At 33.8% G+C, this 20,185-nt stretch overlaps 1 protein-coding gene across 14 annotated transcripts in view; it reads left to right on the forward strand.

Moving 5' to 3' along the window:
• Positions 1–20,185, forward strand: part of RPGRIP1L (RPGRIP1 like) — a 75,155-nt gene that overhangs the window by 14,429 nt on the left and 40,541 nt on the right. For 8 of the 14 annotated variants that reach the window (XM_035543271.2, XM_035543264.2, XM_035543268.2 and 5 more), the window contains exons 7-14: positions 3,255–3,360; positions 7,743–7,889; positions 9,030–9,103; positions 12,888–13,027; positions 16,803–16,909; positions 17,149–17,199; positions 18,361–18,540; positions 19,201–19,318. In XM_035543271.2, coding sequence (XP_035399164.1) covers positions 3,255–3,360; positions 7,743–7,889; positions 9,030–9,103; positions 12,888–13,027; positions 16,803–16,909; positions 17,149–17,199; positions 18,361–18,540; positions 19,201–19,318 — 923 coding nt within the window. Of the gene's footprint in view, positions 1–149; positions 3,218–3,254; positions 3,375–3,963; positions 4,185–4,228; positions 7,039–7,742; positions 7,890–9,029; positions 9,104–12,887; positions 13,028–13,321; positions 13,705–16,802; positions 16,910–17,148; positions 17,200–18,360; positions 18,541–19,200; positions 19,319–20,185 lie in introns of those variants that run through there. The other 6 variants (XM_050713157.1, XM_035543272.2, XM_035543273.2 and 3 more) reach the window with 6 other exon arrangements.

The following is a 20,185-nucleotide window of genomic DNA, read 5'->3' on the forward strand; positions in this document are numbered from 1 at the left end:
CAGATATGCACTTGTGAAACAGGTATTTGGTATTTGCATATATTTCTGGTTTTTAGATTTTTGCCTTTTTTTCTTTACTTTTTTTTCGTGAAAAAGCTTATTTGTGAATCAGTTTTTCATTCCTTTTGCATTTTTTTTTTTTGCTGCAGCATGACTTTGGAGTTAGACCTGCTACATTTCTGGATTTCTGGACAGGAGTATCATATCTGACATACTCATGATTTCTGTGTTTGCAGTCTCAGACAAAAAAGTGGAACATGTTAGCCTCAGTGCATTTATATTGTGATGAGAGACTACAACATGTATATGACTTTTCTAAATCATGACTAATATTAAAAAAAAAAACAAAAACAACAACAACAAAAACAACCTGAATTTGTATTTCATTATGCGATTTCTCATGCTTAACATGTTTTCCTGAAGATCATGTTTTTATCATTTGTAGTTAGCTCTTTAGCCAGGCAAACAAATGTAGACTTCTATATAATTATTTAAATAATCTGAACATAATATATGCTAGAGGTATCAATGCCCTGTTAATGTTTTGCTTATTGCAAATATACTATCAGTTACAATGTAAAAGTGTTACTAAAAGGTAATTTTTTTTCTTCCTTTATGTTTGACTTCTTTTTAGGGATAAAAGGTAAGGGAAAGAACATAATGTAAATCAACATAATTGTATTACTTCCTAAGCATTGTAAAATAAGAGTGCTGCATATTGATTTTGTGTTCTTTATTTCTGTGTTTGAGAGTCATAAATTGGACTGTGGCATAGTTGTTATTGAAAACTATGAGCATAGAAACTTTTTGCTTGTTTTGCCAAATAGAGGCTAAGTGATCCTGAAAAGTATAGTGGTGATACTTTTGTAATTGTTTGTTTTTCTTGTTTTGAATGTGAATAGGAGAAAGTTTGAGAGCCACTGATCCCAGTTGATAGAACAGTCAGGACTCTTTAAGAGCAGTCTTAGTTTTGTATCCGTGTCCTGTTCATATGTAAGTAAAGACAAGATGCAAGAGATGTGGTTTAATTAGGCCTCAATTTTATTAGCTTAGCCATCTGGGAATTACTGGCATAAATTTGTACAGTGCAGGTCAAGATCCTTTCCTTAATTGTTTCCTTCTGCTGAAGGTTGCTATCAGTCCCCCATTTCCACACAGCTGGTCCCCAGCCCATTATTGGGACCCCACTCTATTCTTTTAATCCAAAGGATAGAGGCCTGGAAAAGAGATCATCTCTTTACTGTACTTCAGACATTAACCCCAAACAAAATTCCAAGCTTTTTAAAGAGTCACTTTCTCTTAGCTTCACTTTCAGGCTTTTAATCCAGCTTTAAGATGGGGTCTAGAGTGGAAGGATAGAGTTTTTATGTTCCTTGTTTCTGCACTTGTGGCAGAAGGCATGCTAGAGCTAAATCAGTATGCACATTGATTCAAGGTGTTGCCTCAAAAGGGGCACTAGTTCTTTTTCTTTTTTGAATTTCTGCTGCAGGTCTACCTCCATGTCTTCAGGTTCTGCAGCAGAATTTTAGGCTTTTTGGGCAGTGGAGAAAATACTGAATGAGCTGTCTCAGTACAACTTTATTCTTGTAGAGAATTTTGTTATTTTTTGAGCAAAATATTACCTATATAAGAGAAAGGTAGTGCTACCTTTTAAATCAAAACTGTATATAACCCCTATTTTTAAGCTCCTTTAGAAAACCTAGAAAGATGTTCGGGGAGCAAAATACATCAGCTACCTGGGAAGGAGAAAGTTGTATAGATAATCAATTTCTCTTCTGTTCTACTATTTTGTGACTTTATTTATAGAAAATCAAAGTAATCTTCCTCAATTAACTTTGCCTTTTCCACAAAATCTGAAGTGATTTTGTTCTTAAGTAGCATGTTCCTTGTTATGTGCTTTCATGGGATAAATACTGACATAATTGCAAGAATTGAACTGATCGCAGTAAAAGGAGTTGGACCTGATGATCCTTGTGGATCCCTTCCAATTTAGGATATTCTGTGATTCTAAAAAGCAATTTTTTACTTCTGAATTTGAATAATTTACTTGATATATCAGTACCCAAAGCCTGTTTAAATCAAGTAGTGTTTGATTCACTGTTGAAAAAATAGTTAATGTTGATTGTCAGGAGCCATGGGGTTTACATCTGTACATCATAAATTTCACTATCATCTGCTCCTTTTTCTTCTTAAAAAGGAGAAAGAAAAAAAAAAAAAGCCCCCTGCTAAAAATGAAGGGGGAAGAAAAGTCAAAGAAAAAGCCTTTGAAGACATTGGAACCTTTTGTTTGATGTGTGGAACAAGATTAATAAAAACGTGCCACTACATTAGCTTTTAAATAGCTAGCATGAGACAGTGCTGCTGTCTATACTCACCACAACTTTAATTTATGTAGATAACATGTTTTAGACACATGATTGTCTTAGCATTGTGTTAGGGCTGTTTGTTGGGGAACATCGCAGGTTTGTGTGTTTATCTTCTGTGTAAGGACGATTAACTGGGCAATGCCAAAACACAGTAGGCTTTGATATTTTAAAGAATAAGAGGAAAGTATTTCACATTCTCAGCTGGTTTACAGATGTGTAAGCTTTGTAGTCCATTTTTTTGGTCCAGCATGGCATTGTGACAATTCCTCCAACATGCCTAAAACGGATAAATATTGGAAGAGAAATTACCTTTAAAATGCTAAAGATTTATTCTGACTTTATATTAATATAAATCAGAAATGGTTTCTCTTCCTGTACTTGAAGAAACTGCAAAAGTAACAGGATCTACTTTGACTTACTGAAGGAAAACACCAGAAACAAATACTTATTTAAATTTCAAATCATTTTAAACTGCCTTTCTAGTAAACAGTGCATTCTCAAATTAATCTTAGAATTGTACTGAAATAGAAAATCTACATGGATATTAAGTGATTTTCATGTAGTTAATGTGCTACTTGTTTGAGTACCATTCTTTAGGTGCTACCAGTGTAAATTGCTAAGTCATAGCAATATTTGTTAGGTTTAAACTGTAAGAGAAAGCTCCATAAAATGGTAATGTACTGGCACCAGATTCTTTGGAGGGTGGGAAAGAAGTGATTGGAAAACAAATGATCTCTGTAAGTATCGGATTGTTTTCCTGTACATATGTAATATGCAGTATGATATGGTACAACAAACATGTCTATTCAACTTTCCAAGACAAAAATAATAAAAGAACTTATTCTGCTTTAAGCTCATGGTGCATTTCTCTTTAATACAATTTTGAAGGCTAAACATCCGGGACAATGTGGAAATGATCAAGGTCCGTAAACAGCTGGTTGAGAAAAGCAATGCACTTTCAGCAATGGAAGGAAAACTTCTCCAGCTTCAAGAGGTAATTAGGATTTGGTCAGTAACATTCCGTTACTCTCATCACATATGCATGTGTAAATGGAAAATAAATATACATGGTTCGTGATTCAAAGTCAGTGCTGAATACAAGAAAATGAAACGCATGATCCATTACACCCAAACTACTTCAGATGTGTAGGGTTTTTTATTCTTAAAATTTCTTTCAGAATTTTCTAGCAGATCTTGAAGATCTGCAAAAGTATCCCAGGCAGATTTGGGTTAGATTATGTCCTCAGTTGTTTGGCTGTCTAAAGAGACGCATGATCATTTACAAAGAGGGCTTTGATTTAATTATAAATTTATTATTTGATTTAAACATATTCGTGATTCCCTAAGGAAGGGGTACCATAACCCATTTGGAGATTGGGCTGTTCAGAGTTCTGAGCTTAGGATTTGTATTCATAAATTCATGGAAACTATTTTAGAGGGTTACTTTAAGTGAGAGATGTTCTTTATCACCAGATTTATTAAAAAAAAAAAAGTCACCAGAACATGCAACTGCATGGCAGATTATGCATAGGTTTTATTGATACAGCGCTTTTTTGCTTCATCCCATATGTATTGGGAGAACGATGTATGCTTGCAGATAAAGGCAGTACGATAACATCCAAAGAGTTCCTGTGAGTAAGAATCCTGCATGCAACTGAGCTGAATAAAGTATCTCAGCCTTATGAAGTGGAAGCACAAGATGTTATTTGCAAAGTGTATGATTGTATCTGAGGTTGTTATAACTTAATTCACTGGAAGCAAATTATATTTTTCTTACTGTAAATTGCTATTTCTTTTTCTTTTAATTTAGTAATGTTTCTTTAACTGTTGTTTATGGATCCACAATTTCTTTGTACTTTCAGTTCAAGGAAAAATTAAGATTCGAAGTGGGAAACTATGGGAATTGAAGTGACTTTTTAAAAGTTTAAGTTAAGTAAATTTTGAATTGAAACTGCTTAGTTACTGATATATAATACAGAATTAAATAAATAAATAAGATTAAATAACAAACAGTGTGGTTATATCTCCCTAGCAGCATTTCATAACAGTTGTAAAAACCCAAGAAAGAAGTCTTTCATGCCTAGTGCAATTCTAAGATCTTGAGGCAGGATTATCACACTTAAAATAAGGGTCTTTATTTATTTTAAAATAATTAAAGTATGGATCCTAACCTTGGTCACACTCCTGCCCAGGAAGAATTCAAGAAGAGTATTTGTGTGCCTTCCTTACTCCTTCTGGATTGGAGGCTGCCTACAGTCCACATTTCTCTCAATTGTACCTTAGTCTCCTATTTTAAACCTTCCTCTCCATACCTTCTGTGCTCTATGGCTATGTTCTACGGTTGTAAGTTATGGCTTCTTTGTTCATATATTTTTTTCTGCAAAGAGCTCTTATTGCCAGTTCCTGCTTCTTCCTGTCCGTGATAAACAAGACTTCTGTCATTTGATGTTTGCTCCCTTCCTCTTTTCCTGTCTTTCTGCTTCTACCTCTGTACTTCTTTCCCCCCAGTCTAATATCTTCTTTGCCAAAGCAGTTCTTCTGTTAGTAGTTCCAATCTATTTTTACACAGAATGAGCTATGTAGAACGTAAACTCCAAGGGAGGCAGGTTTCACATAGCTTTTTGTGTTCTTAAATAGAAAATGATATGTAAACGGTTCCATTCTAAATCATTTGCGACTTCTTGATAATATACAGCAAACAGCAAGTTCTTGTGCTTCTCTTGGCAGCAGCTGAGTAGAAACAGATGCCTGAGATTCAAACTGGTATTTGAAGACATTGTTTCTAATAATCACAGTGAAAGCTGCATTTTTGGAAAGAATGAGAGTGTTCTGTCTCATCATATTTTTACAAGATAATGGATACAACGGTTTTCCCATTTCCAGTCGTTTGAGTGTTTGAAATGTGCATCTACTAAACACAAATAACTGTAAAATCTAAAATTTCTACTTCAGATGTCACTTAAATGCTTATTGACAGAGCACTGTTTTTGTTTGTTTATGTTACAATTTTCATGACTATTGAGTTCATTATCGTTTACTTTGACTTATACCAGTTGAAACATTTGTAATGCCTCTGTTTGCCATTGAACTTGAGTCAGCCCAAAAGTTGTGAAACGATGGAATGATAAGAGCCTATAATCCTGTTCCATTAAAAGATATTTAAAATGATCTTACAGGAGCAAACATTTACAGGCTTGTTTTGTTGTTCAAGAATTTTAATGTAGCCAGTTGGATGAAGGAATTTTGGAATCTGCGTAGAAGAACAAAGGACCCTGAAACTATTTGGATTAAATATTTGATTCCATTGTCATATTTATATAATTACAGGCTGAACATTCCAGGATTTCATGATTTGTAATATGGGATATGCTAATCTATGCCACTAAAATTGTAAATACTGTAAAGAGTTAGTTCTCGTGGATAACCAGTACAAATATTTCACAAATGTAATAGTGTTTGTGTTCATTTGTGCAGTATTTCTAGAAGGTATATTTTCATTTTCGGTAAAGGAGCTATTTCGTGTTGAGGCATGTTTCCGTAAGAAACACAGTTTTAGACTAGAAACCTTGAACTACAGTCATCAACCCATTTGTTGCCATGACCTGAGTCTTGGGATATTTTAAGGGAGAATGGATAGAAAGCAATTCTGGCATGATGGAAAAAAGCGTTGAAAGAACAATCAGGTATTGAATACCTTAGGAAAGAATGTACTGGGGCGTGAAGGAAAGGGGAGTTATGGTTCCCCTAAAGTTCATGAAGAAAGTTGACGGAAAACCATGAGGAGAGTCGCAGAGATGCTGAAGGACTGGGAGGAAGTTGAAGCAAGGAGACTTTACAGGAGGACATTTTTAGGACTGTTAATGAGAAGTTTCAATAATATAAATACCTTGAGGATTGCCTGGGAGAGACTGAGGATCAGTTAGAAGGTGAAATCAAGGCCTTGCTTCTTGAATTTGTTTTCAACTGTTTGGGAAATCAAGGAAAGAGGTAAGGGTGAAATGGTCTGTGAAAGGCAGCTTTGCCAAGGCATGGGATTTTTTTTCTTCGTGTAGTGGGTTGAAATGATACAAGTTATTAAAAAGGAAAAGAACTTGTGGAAAATTTGAAGTTGAGAGATGGCAAAGAGAAGATGAGTTCACTTGGACAATTGGAAAGGTTAGAGACTGCAAGGCTTGTGATTTCAAGGAGGAAAAGAAGAAATTTGGACAGGAATGAAAAAAGTGTAAGACTGACTTTTAAGGTGCCATTTTTTGAAATTACTGAAATACAGTTCACAGCAAGAGGGAGCGCTGAAGAAAGGATGATAAAAATTAATGAGTAATATACATCACTATCTCTCTGAAATAAGACTGGTAATATTATTCTCGATAAGATTTTTCTTACAGAGAAATGAGATCTGAGGGGCTGAAGATCAAGTTGGTGACTGGGTTTTCTGTGTTTTTGTGTTTGTTTTTTTTTTTCTACAGTGTTTATACTTTGTATGAACCTGAACAATTTGCACAGGATTCACATGAAGTTTCTCCATTGAATTACCTCCTAGGAATGTTATAAGGAAATCAGGAAGCTAATGTTTTTTTTCTGTCTATAATCATTAAATGTTATCTATACTCATACATCTGTTGGACATATAAATTGCCATATAATCACTTTATTAAACAGGAGATTGGCTTTTAGGTTGTTTTTTTCAAGTCATACTTTGAATGTGTTTTACATTGAATTTCTTAATGAGGCATTATTAAAGCATGCAAAATGCAGACAGTATATTATTAACTAATATTCTGGTAATAGGGGTTCTATCAGCATCCTCCATTTAATATTAAAATTGGTTAAATGTGCCTTAACATAATCCATTGAAGTAAATTAAAATGTAAAAGAAATCATAATTCCCTTATTAAATTACTGCTAGCAGGAAAATACAGCCTAGCATGTTAGGATTATGAAACGATTATATATTTACAGTTAAGGGTTAACAGAGCTGTGGCAAGTTCTGTGATTAACATAACTGTGGTCAACATTCATTTCTGCTTGCTACTGCAGTGTTCTTGGTCAGCATGTCTAACCACTGTAACCACAGCAAAATCTTTTAATTGCTTAACAGATGTATTTCTTGGTCCTTTTCATTATGACTGAACTGAGGGTTTAACGTTCATGAGAGCAACAAGAATGCCACCTTCTCCTGGCCATGTGTAATGAAATTTTTTTTTCAGTTGCTTAGTCAAGAGTGTCTCCTGTTGACCACATTGAGAATATCTATTAACTGCTGCCAGGAAGGATCACTGATAGCATATGCAATGTTGTAACATTCTACTAAGAGTGATCTTCTCCCCTGCCCACTTCACTCCCCTGTCCCAATTTTTCTTCTTTTTCTTTTCATAGAACCAAAGGAACCTGAAGGCTAACCATGATGCTTTAATAGCAAAAGGTGATGAGCTGAATCTACAGCTTAAAGAAGAGCGGTTGAAGTGCCTGAATCTTGAAAAAGAACTGCAAGCAGTGACTATTTCCAAGCAAAGGACAGAGGAGGTGAGATTGTGTCCAAGAGAGCTAGAATCTGGTTTAGGTACTACATATAGATAAGGGAAAATGTTATCTAAATTAAGGATGGGATGGGTATCTTTTCATTGCTGAGATGTGAATAGACCTTTCAAACACGTTTAGAAGACTCACTTGGAGATACACACAGTTTTCCCATTAAAGAGAAAAGCCTGTGGTTGCTGCTTGCATTTCATGGAATCATGAACCATACCTGGCCCCCACAATACATAATCATTCTGCCCCTGTTTGGATAATGCTTGAGGAAGAGCATAGGATTTCACTTGGATTCTGATACTAAACAAGTAGTGTGTTAAGCAGAAACAATCTTAATACTTGATTTATTTATCATATTTTGCTATTTCTGTAGTGTTATTTCAACCTGATTTAGTCACGGTAAAGCATAGTATTACGTCTTACGTGACAGTTCAAATCAGTCACTTCTGTTTCTTTTTCTAGTGGATTCCAGAGGCAAGTACCATCACCAGCAGTCACCCAGATACAGGGCCAAAAACCAAGTGTTTTATTCCTCATTCTATTCTGTATATAAGGAGAGTGTGTACAAACTTCCTTGTTTTTTCTTATATTTTGTAGCAACCTTAGTTTTACCAATAGGTTTACCTGTTTTGAATGCATTTTATATGAATCAAGCTAATAGATATTACACCTTTGCCCTGTTGTAATGCATATAGGGTATATCTTGTATCTTTAAAAACATATCTTTCTTTATTGTATATTTTGAAAACAAGAGCTTGTTGCCTCTGTATGGTCAATAAAAACAATGTTTACATATTGCAGCCATTAATGAGCAAAACTGAATTAAACATTTTTAATGCTATAGATTATTTTTTTCACATAAGACAATATAATTATATACTCTTTCCTCAGTTCACATACATTTATCTCAACTTCATATATACCACATGAAAAAGCCTGTCTTGGCCAAATTATATAATGTGATGAAAAAGTGTTATTTTGCAACTTCTAAGAGACTGTTGCATGAGAAGAACAAATAAAAGTCTTCTTGAGAATGCCTACAAAGTATTAACTAATCATCTTTATAAATTCATTATAACTTTCTATTTGCTATTTGTTTACTATTTTTTGTGCTTGAAATTTTCTTCATTTTAGTTACAAGAAAGAATAAATGATCTAGAAAAAGAGAAGGAACTCTTGAGGGAAAACTATGATAAGCTGTATAACAGGTAAATATTTAAATGTAAATCTTTAAATGTTTTCTTTAAATGTAAAATGGGATTCTGTGTCCTGTTTAGATCTTCGTAGGCTGGGTGTATATGCATGTGCATATGCATGTTGAGTCTATAAACATTCAAATATATTCATACTATAATTCCTAACATCAGTAAGTGTATATGGAAACATTTAAGGTGTTTTGCCTGTATTTCATCTCTTCTGTTGAAATGGAGCAGCTTCCATTGTTGCTCTAATACTCTTGAGATAGTACATCACTTTGAAAAAAAATTCTAATTAAAATGTAAGTAGAAATAACTTTATTTTGAAAATGAAGCCGAGAGGTTCCCATGTGAATTTCTAATAGTGGTTGTTTTCTTTTTTTTTTTTTTGGGGGGGGGGGGTTCCTGTTGAAAGAAGGATAAATCTAAGTAGAGACAAACTTCTTCAGGATTAATTTATTTTATTTTATCTAGGGAAGAGGGGTTGTTTGGTCTGTTTGTGTAAGTTCTTCCAGCACTTCTGAGTGGATCTAAAGTCTGATATTTGACAGCTTCTTCAATGTTTATTTTTGACAGGTAGTTTGTTTGTTTTAGTAATGGTTACCATTTTGCTTGTGCTGGTTCTGCTCAGCATTTTTGCATAGGCTAATATAAGCTTTTTTGAAGATTCCTAAACATAATAAATTGTATTGGTGTAACTGCTGCTTATAGTGAAAATGGAAATGCATTGCAAGATGAGATTCAGAAATTCCCTGGTACAAAAAAGATATAATTAATATGCTTGTTCTAATCAACTATCAAGGAAATAATGACCTTGAAATGAACTTTTTGTATATTGTAAAGCCATGTGGCCTCTTACGCTGAAGAAGGTTAGAAATTTCCTAGAAATTTAACTATGAAAGTAGGTAAAAAGGCTTGAATTCTTTTTTTCATGTCAAAATTTCTCCTCTTAATCTTTGTTTGGTTTGTCAGTGTGATGTCTCTCAAAAAAAAAAAAAACAACCAGTAAACGCAATATGAGCGATATCAAATGTTGTTTATGGGATTCTTATATTTATGATACTTTTTGTACTTTCTATTGTGAAATTAAGCATTATATTAGCAAAACAAATATGAGTACAGGTAGCTTAAATTATTTTAAGAATATGAGCTGCAACAGTTGTATAATCACAGTATTTAGTTGTGCATAGGGGAGGTTGGTCAGTTGTTGCTTGCTTAAGTTTCTTACAGATTCCTCCAAAGTCTGATGTTATAATCATTTCTATGATTTTTCTCCTATAGCATTACACAAAGAAATAATTCATAATAAATATATTAATTATAATGCTGTCTTGAATTTTTCTGTTCTTTTTAAATTATATTGAGATAATTTATAAAGATGTTTAAATGAGTAATTTAAATATGATTCTCTCATAACCCAGTGATCCTCAATATGGCTTTTTTTTCCCTAAAATTTTCTTATCATATACTCTATTTAAACTTTGATTTATGCTTTATCATTCCATGGTAGCATATAGATAACAAGAAATTAGAAAGAGAAAGAGGTCATTTCATTATGTCTACTGTTTAATGGCCAGCTTTTTCTGTTGCCCATTTGAACAACGTGAGCTTACTGCAGCCTACCTGTTGCTAGCAGTGGATAGGCCAGTGTCTGCAGGTGACAGATTATTAATAACTTTTTTTTTTTCCTGAGGAAAGGAAAAAGCATAAACCCTTTCCTTGAGAATGTCATTCCATTGGAAATTCCCTTCAAAGTTGATGGGAATTTTGCCAAAGCCAAGGCTGAGAATTGGATCTGAAAAGTTTACAAAGAACAAGTATGAATTTGTCAGTTGACTCTTATTATGTAGTCAGTATCCAAGAAAACAATTCGTTTGGATAAAAGATTTGGAGGAATTGTTTTCATATGACCTTATAATGCAAATCTAGCAATGCTTAAACTCCCTCCAAAGGAAATGGTGCCAGATGTGGCTGACCATTTATAGTTACCCAGATGTCTCTGACTCCAGTGAAATACAGTAAATGTGAAAGAAATTCCACATGAATTCAAGTAAAAGTAATCTTAAAATTTGAAGGAGGAAAGAGGCAGGAGTGGACTCAATTCAATCTGTTAAAAGCATTTTCAGTATATAGGTTTGGATAAAACCTGTTGCCTAAATTGTTCTTCATTTAAGTATCTAAATTCTGAATTACTATCATAACAGCTGTTAATGATTTTTCTTCCATTATATTTTTTTTTAAAACTGAAATGATGTGTAGCTGCATGTGAAATAATTTATGTGAAATAATTGTGCCTAAAGATAGTGAATGCACATACAACTAGACATCATGGTCATTACAATTTGGAAACTTTTTCATAAGAGTGAAAACTAAGTGTATTTTATATCTTGTCATGCAAAGATTTATTCTTTCTTTATTGGAGCCAATCCAACTTTGAAGAATGTTAAGTCTAAGCAACTGTAGAGCACGCTGTCTCTTCTGTAGCCATGCAATATTATTGATGTGATTGTGGGTTCAGTGCATTACATTTGCTGCATTATCTTCAAAATTATGGCACAGCAGAGTGAAGTATATGTTACTGTAGGACCTAGAAGCATTAGTTAAGTTCATGCTGTAAAAGATACATTATCACCCTATAAGATGGTATGTGCTTACAGAACTGTATAAATAGATTAGATCAGATACAGGATGAGAAAAGGATAATTCAGAGAGTTGGGACTGTTTTTATGAAGATTGCAAATCAAGAATATAAACTCTTCCCAAATATGTCAGAGTCAATAATTCATGCTAGAATATTTTTTCTTTAATCTTCAGGTTGTTCTTCAAATATATTAGGTATAAATTCGCTTTTACATACTTTATAAACATTAATTTCTGATTTTTCAGGAAATACTGGAGTGAGTAAACTGGTTTGTGACTGGTTAAGATGAAGGATATCTTTCCAGTCATTAAGAATGCAACTAGTGAATAATAATAATATGAAGACCATAGTACTCACTGTATAAATTATAGGAAAACACATTGCATCGCTTTGTCTTTTTACCTACTGGGAACTGTACTGTAAATTATTTAATGTTCTTACTTTTATTTCAAACTGAGTTGCACATTTTGTTGTGGTTTCAGCAGTTCTGATTCTGTGTCCATGCCATCCGTACTGCACTCAGATTGGTAGTTTACAAGTAAATAATGTGTTACAGGAAAAATAGTTACTCTAGTTTCTTTACCCAAATCCGTTTTTTATTTCTTAAAACGGGAGAAAGATTTCTTATGTGCTTCTTAATCAGTATCAGAATTGTTGTTTTACGGTATGAGAAAACTGTTGTCACTTTGTGGTCAACGTTTCTTTGAACAGGCAGCTGACTTTAGGCTCTGCATCTTTCACAGATTTAAAAGAAATCAGGTGGGTGATCCCAGTTCTCTGCATTAAGAGGTTTTGTATGCGGAAAGAATGGTTTTGTCAGTTGTCAGTTGCTGAGGTTTGGAGTTCTGGATTACTCTGGGATATGCATCTGAATTCCTTTTCTAGTCCCACAAATGTTGCATGCTGCCAACTTTTCTGACTTTGGAGCTCTAAATTAAGGCCAGTTCCTTTGCTCATCCCACAAACTCTTTCATGTTTTTTAACCGCAGCCTGAGAAAGGCGCCTTGGTTTCAACAGCAGCAGACCAGCATATGTTTACTTAATTCCTAAGACATGATGACAGTGGTCTCTGTGCCACTAAAAGCTTTCTTCTTTATTATTTTCTGTTGAAGTTGATCTCTAAAAGTTTTTCACATGCCACATGTTTTATTGCAGTGTCTTCAGTGTGACCCACGAACAGCAATGGAAATTAAAGGAAGAGCAACTGAAACTGCAAATTGCTCAACTAGAAAGTGCTATCAAATCTGATTTAGCAGACAAAAATGAAATCCTTGACAAGATCAAAGTAGAAAGAGGTACAATTCTGAAATAATAATCATTTTCTTATGATGTGAGTTTCTCCAATGTTGGAGTTTGGGTATATTCTGCAGAAAAGTGTGGTTCATTTGGTGGTAGTGATTTCAAAGCTGTCCTTTAAGAGTACAATGAATAATGCGCTTAAGTAATGACTAGTTATTAAGTACAAAAACTGACCCACTACAGGTTATGTGCTGAATGAAGATCCTATAACTCCAGTTGCATTAATTCTCCAACTGGTGGGTGAATATTTACCCTTTATTCTGTATTTTTCCTTTTCTCTAAATTACAAGTTCTTACAGACAAGAAGACCATCTGACAGTCCCTTTCAAATTGTATGCTACTACTCTAATTTCACTTAATTGCACAAAGGTACGTGAAACCTGTATAGGCACCTGAAGATGATTAATTGCCTTTCAACTTTGTGAATTCAGATTTTTTTTTGTATTTTCAGTGTACACACATTTTTACTTACAGCTGTAAACATATACAATAATACGGTTTTGTTCTAATCTTCCCAACAGATAATTTCATATGTGTTTTTCCCATGGTGTAGAACAACTTCTCAGTGAAACTTCAGCACCTTGCCATCTTTATCTCAATACTGTGATATACTGTGCCGACAAAAAAAAATTACATAAAGAGCACAGGCAGCAAGTAAACTAAATATTTTTGTGGTTGTTTCTTCAAATGTGTATTTTTTAAAGGTAGCATGCTTCCATGAACAATCTAATAGAATGAAGTGGGTCGACTTGTAAATAATTATTATGATTATGATTCAAGTTCAGCATGTGTTTAAGATTAAGATTCTGAGTAGTTCTACTGACTTCAAATACCAAATAAAATATTTAAATATCTTATTGGATTACAGCAACAATTTGCAAAAATTAGCCCTAAGTTGTCTTAATGGACAAATACTTACTCTCTGTAAGTAAAAAATGACATGTGAAATAAGAGTAAAAAATGTATTGCACTCTCCAGGTAGTGTTTGTCCATAAAACCTAAAAACAATCAAACAAAAAACACTCCACACCCTTCAGCATAAATACAGTTCCGGTTTTATTCCATGGGCTAACCCAGAAGGCAATCCTAGGCAAGTAGGGGATTGAGAGTTTGGCCTGTTTTGGTTGAAAGAGCTGTTGAAATTGCCTCATTTGGTTTGTAGAAACTCCATCAGGAAGTTTCTCTTCCCAGTTTCCCAAAGGACATCCTATCTGTGATCAACTCGACAGAATGCAGCTCTTCATCTGTCTTGTTGTTAGAGAGCATTCCCTGCTGGCTTCCTGATCTCACCCACAGAATCTGTTTAGGTCCTTATGACTTCATACTTCAGCTGGATTAATCAGAATAGATAGCCCTATTGTTACACTGAAAATCTCGTTTATTAATGCACCGGGCACATACAGCTGCAATCCAGTATTTTATTGTTAGTGTAATAGAAATCTTGATGGTTAGTCTACTCTGGTTATCACAAAAGCAGAAGCATAATAATGCAGTTAGAGTACTGCTGTACAGAAAAAAGTCTCAATAATAATATAATTGGATTGTAACACGTGTGCCCACTTCCTACATGTTTGTTCCCTCTCCAAGTTATACTTACTTCTGTATTGCTCCTCTGGATCTAACAGTGAGTAGATTTGAATTACTGGAGAAGATAACACCTGAAGTCATCAGTCTGTGGAGTTCTACTTTGGGAGGAATATGATGTTGATGTTGCTAGGATTGACTTTGGGTCACTTTTAAGTGTTTGCTAGGATACTTTTACACCTCACTTTTTCCTTATTGTTATACAGCTTCACGTTACCTCTGAATTTGTGATATATGGTGCCCTTTATGCACATCATATGCTATTACTTTGTTGTGTTTAACCTAAAACCAGTGTTGTCCAGCTTCAAGTCTGCGTTTTTTCAGCTGAGCACGATTCAACAGCTTGAAAGTCATCTGCTGCATGAAATAAATTCATATTTTTTTCTGGGTGTTTTCTAGAAGCTCTGATGAAACTAGTTTCCTTTCTACAGCAATTACAGTTTTGAAGTTGACTTCTTAAGTGTAAGTGTGAATAGATATTAAAAATATCTACAAAAGCTTCACTGGGGTTGATCTGAGAAGAAGAGTGGACTGAGCTTTCTGCTTGTGTTGGAAAATTCATGAGATGAGATAGGAGTACTTGAAGAGGGTTATCTTGTCTCCTCATTCCTGGTAAAAGTGCCAGCTCAGATCTCGGTTTATTCTCAGGGATAAAAAGCAACATCAGCATGAAGGACCCTTTTTCTACACACCCCACCCCACCATGGGGAAGAAAAAGATGTAGGTCTTCTGGGTATATTATTTGGAATGGAAGAGTCGACAAGACTCAATAGCTGACAAGTGTTTCACAATCTTTTATCAAACTCTTCCTCCTCTCCCTCGCAACTCTCACCCCTCTGCCCCTCCTTCCCCAGCACCACCAAGAAAAAATCACAAGGCTAACTTTGTTTTCTTATGTGCTTTTAAATTTTTAGCCCTTAAAGTTTCTTACTATATTTTCTTCAGTTCAGTTGTACAAATACATTACATTTTCCTCATGACTGCAGAGAATTAAAACCTTACTGGTTAGTATGTGTTTGAATTGAAAGTGACTCTTGCGGAGTCTCAACAGATATATGAGTAAGGCTACTGTGTGTAGGAGCAATGGTATACAGATGATTCATTTCCAGTGAAGATGTCATTTATATATAAACTCTGCAAAATTAAAACTAACCTGATGTCAGTTTTAGAAACATGCCCAAACCCTTGAGACTGAAATCTCAGCCACCTGTGTTTTACTGAGTTCAATCCTCAAAACTGAAAAGCTATTCTGTAAAAAGTAGCAAAGCTGTGCATTATGCCCTGAGGGTAAACAGAAAAGATTCCAGCATTAAAATGATACTGTGGACTATTCTGTTGAAAGCAGAAGAATATATTCTCAACTTTGTATGTAATGTTCTACCCATCAAATCCCACTAGAGCAGATGGAAATTAGAAAACCTAATACTTGCAATTCAGGTTGACAGTTAACATTTGTATCATTCTGACCTAGAATATGAATTCACCATATTTAAGTGCATTGCATAAGAATATAGCTTTGGGACTTTGAAAAAAGCACAGAAAAAAATAAGAAAAACGTTGTCAAGAGAATAAGGAGTTTGGCTGGGGGAGGAGAGTGGATAGGAGAGAGTACGTTTGTTCCAAAGAAAGTTCAGTTTTGAGATGAACTTGCTTTTAAAACTTTTCCGTGTGGAAGAAAGTAAGTTTTAACTACATTTTTTGGTCTAATCCTTGAGGTTTTTTTCTCTCATGAGAAAAATTTCTCCTTGAAGCTCTTGAGATGCCATAGTGGATGCAGCTAGGCGTTAGTGAGAAGTCTCTTCAACCTTCAACTGAGAAGTTTAGTGGTGTTTAGTCGTTCAGGCTGACAAAAGTTTTGTATCTTCTATGTTCTTTCCCCACACCTGCCCCAAAAGCAGAAACCCAGAGAAGCCATACTTAGAGTGTAGATTTTTGATGCTGTAGGTTCAGTTTTAATGAAAGAATGCTTTGGTTTTTTTCATCTATACAGACCTATCAGATCAAAGACCAGGTTCGTATCCCCCTCCTCCTGTTGGTTAATACTAAAGATTTCCCTGTAAAAAAATAAATGAGATTCTATATTTTTCAATGAAGTTTTTACACATAAGATAATATGAAAAGGTAAGCTTATAATTTTTATGATTATGTTGAATTAAGCAGAATATTTTGTTATTTCTCTATGTTAAGACCAAAAGGAAAAGCTGATGCAAGAGAACAAAGACCTGCAGATATGCTATCTGGAAAATAAGCAACAACTAGATGAACTGAAAAATCACATGAAATGTTTGACCAAGGTGAAATCTCTCTCTTTTTTTTTTTTTTAGAAAATGACTAAGGATTTTATGTTTTATGCATAGTGCAAGTAGTTCTTGAAAGTAAAAGAATACAGAAATATAACAGCATTGTTTTATTCGTGATATCGAGCACAATGTCATGTCATGTCTAGTGAGAATGCATCTTGTTACTCTGAATATAATTCTTCAATATTCATTCACATCTGATATCACCTTTTCATTGAGTATTTCTGTTTCAGGAAAGTGATGTTGATGTGACAGAACTCCATGAAGCTCTCTTGCTTATAAAGGTAACTTAGAAATAATTTATATATATATATATATATATATATATATATATATATATATATAAACTCTTTGTTTACTATTAGATGTTTTCTACACAGTGCTTTGAATTTTCAAGAGCTGGATTATTTTGCAGTAGTTCATGCTTCAAGCATGTGTATTTCTCATTTTTCAGCTACAGTGAAGCAGAAGGGAAGATTAAAAAAAAAATTGAAAATTGCCAGGATGAAATCTAGAGTTATGTAGATAATTCATTATAACATCAAAAGTGAATTAAACCTGATTCATAAGCATCATTTTTTAAAAAACAAAAACAAAAAACCTTGCTTTTTCTCAGTTATCACACCATCTAGTTCTTCCTGTAATGTTGATAAGAAAAACATGTTTGTTTTTTAATTCTCTAAGTATAAGAGAGCATACTCTAAGCCTGTAATCTCAGATTATGTTAGAGCAACCTCTTAGTTAACTACTTAGCAACCTCTCTGCATTTGCTAAAACAGAAATAGAAAATTTCCAGTAAAAGTTTTTTTCTTTTTTTCCTCTTGCATGTAAGTTGTAGTTTTATTCTTTACATAAAAATTGAAAATGAAGTTGGGGGAGGAAGAAATGTGTGCTTTAAGCTTCCACTATTCTGAGGATTTGCATTTAATTTTTCATAAATGTGTTTACTGTAATTTGCAGTGTTTGCTATCAGTAGAGTCTTTATTCTACTTAAATGCAAGTATTAATTCTATAACGATAATGAAAAAAAAAAAGTAAAGAAAAAAATCGAAATTAAAACCCAAGTATTAGTAACAGAAGTAATGTAGACTTGGGAATAATTCAGATTTGGGGCGTTCAGTGAAACAGGGTTATTAATTATATAAAAGGCAAATATATTAAGGGTTTCATATTTTTAATGGATTGAGAAGAGTGATTGCTTCTGAATATCTCATACATTTGAATTGGTTCCTAATGACCATGATATTACATTAATAAATACAATCCGGACAGTTACGGGTCTATGTCATTCCTATTTGTTGTTATCGTGTGCTCAAAGTTTGCAAAGTTGTGCTTACTCTTATTCTTGTCTCAAAATTGTATTCCAATGTTGTATTTAATCCAGCACAGAAACATGCAGATATTTTGCAAAAGTTTGTTCAAGTAACTTTTCAAATTTGCTCCAGGTTCGAAAGCAGCAGAAGAATGGGGACCTTATGTTTTTGGAAAAAGTAGATGATGATATCAATAAAGATTTGGAACGCTCGATGAGGGAGCTGCAATTAACACATGCAGAAACAGTGCAAGAACTTGAAAAGACAAGGAATATGTTAATTGTACAGCATAAAATTAACAAAGATTACCAGGTACTAAACTCTGCACACAGTGGAAAATATCTTGATAATAACATTTTAACATTTGTAGCACTGGAACTTATTTTCCTTCAGGAAAAAGTGAAGTTGTAATTAAGGCTTGCAAATTCATCAACAAAGGCAGTCAGTTTTATAAGTAATCTAACATAAGATTTGTTAATGTTGAAATGATCTGAATGACTGTAACTTCAGTCTTTTAACTCACCCTGATTAGAAACCTCAAACACATGCCTTCTTGGGATTATTTCTGAGCTCTTATCACGTCTTCACAGGCAAAATAGTAAGTGTAGTTATCAAATAAGCTTCCTTTTGCACAACACTCTGCTTTCACTCTCTCATGTTGGCTTATTGCAGATCATATTTTGGCTTGTCTTTCAATCAATCTGATTGTAAAATAATGCAATCATTGGGAAAACAACAACAACAACAACAAACATTAAAACATTGTCCTGAAGGAATAGTCAGTTTTATTTAATAAGGATTTTTAATTTCGCTGAAATGATCTCTGTGTTGCTGAATTAAAAATTGCTATTTTTGCATACTCTAAATGCTCTTTCTCAGATTTAACTACATTTTCTCTTTGTAGCCAAAAGCATGTGTAATATCAATGCAGACAGGCCTCAGTGGTCCTTTTTCCATGCAATTTTTTTTCAGACTGAAGTTGAAGTTGTGACACACAAGATGGAAAGTCTACAGAAAGACTACGAGTTAAAACTGGAAAAGTATGTCCATCTTCTTGATATTAGGGCTGCACGCATCAGAAAACTAGAAGGTATTTTTGAAATCTATTTTCTTCAATTTTTTGTAGTTTATCTACTTCAAATTGTTATTGTAATTTTGTTCTTCAGAAGAAATATCTTTCCATTCTTAAGACTAGTAGAAAGGTCAGATCTTTAATGACACATTATCTACGTGGTGATTCATTGCCTTAAATGTTAGTTACTAATCAAGAAAAATTCAACAGAGCAGTTTGTGCTGCAACCCTTGCTGAATAAAACTAGCCAAGCTTTGATTTTTTTTAATAAATCATATATTTATGGTCAACTTTTTATTTCGCTGTCCAATAATTACACAGTCATTTTATATGTTGCTAAAAATCCCAAAGTCGTGGCATAATGTAAATGCAGAATATTTCAAACTAATGAATTTAAAATACTATTTTAATGGCTTCAGTGTGTAACATGATGCGTAGAAATCCTGAAACAGGATAATTTAAAAAGCCTAATGTCATAACTAGATTCATGTTTTGTCTTCAAGTTGCATCCCATGTACTAAAGGACTGCATGATGATTTATGTCTTAATTCTGTAAGCACATACTCTTCTTTCTTTCCCTGGCAAGCAATATAACTTTATTTAGTTTAACCCTACAAAAATATGCATCTTAAGTGCCCACTACATTTTAGCATAGTAATACTTGTTTTGATCATTACATAAGCCTTCTGCATTTTTTGCTTTTTAATTGTTATTAATTTTAACATAATGTTATTAATGTGTCTATTTTTAGTTATACTGAAGTAGCTCCATTGTGGAGGTATTCTCGATGTCAGAGGGCTAAACAAGCCATAGATGTATGATTTTAAGCATGTAATTTCTTTTTTGGTAACACCTTTAAGAAAGTAAGCTCACTCCTGTAATAGT

The sequence above is a fragment of the Cygnus atratus genome, chromosome 12 (genome assembly GCF_013377495.2).
Source record: "Cygnus atratus isolate AKBS03 ecotype Queensland, Australia chromosome 12, CAtr_DNAZoo_HiC_assembly, whole genome shotgun sequence".
In the NCBI taxonomy this organism is placed as follows: domain Eukaryota; kingdom Metazoa; phylum Chordata; class Aves; order Anseriformes; family Anatidae; genus Cygnus; species Cygnus atratus.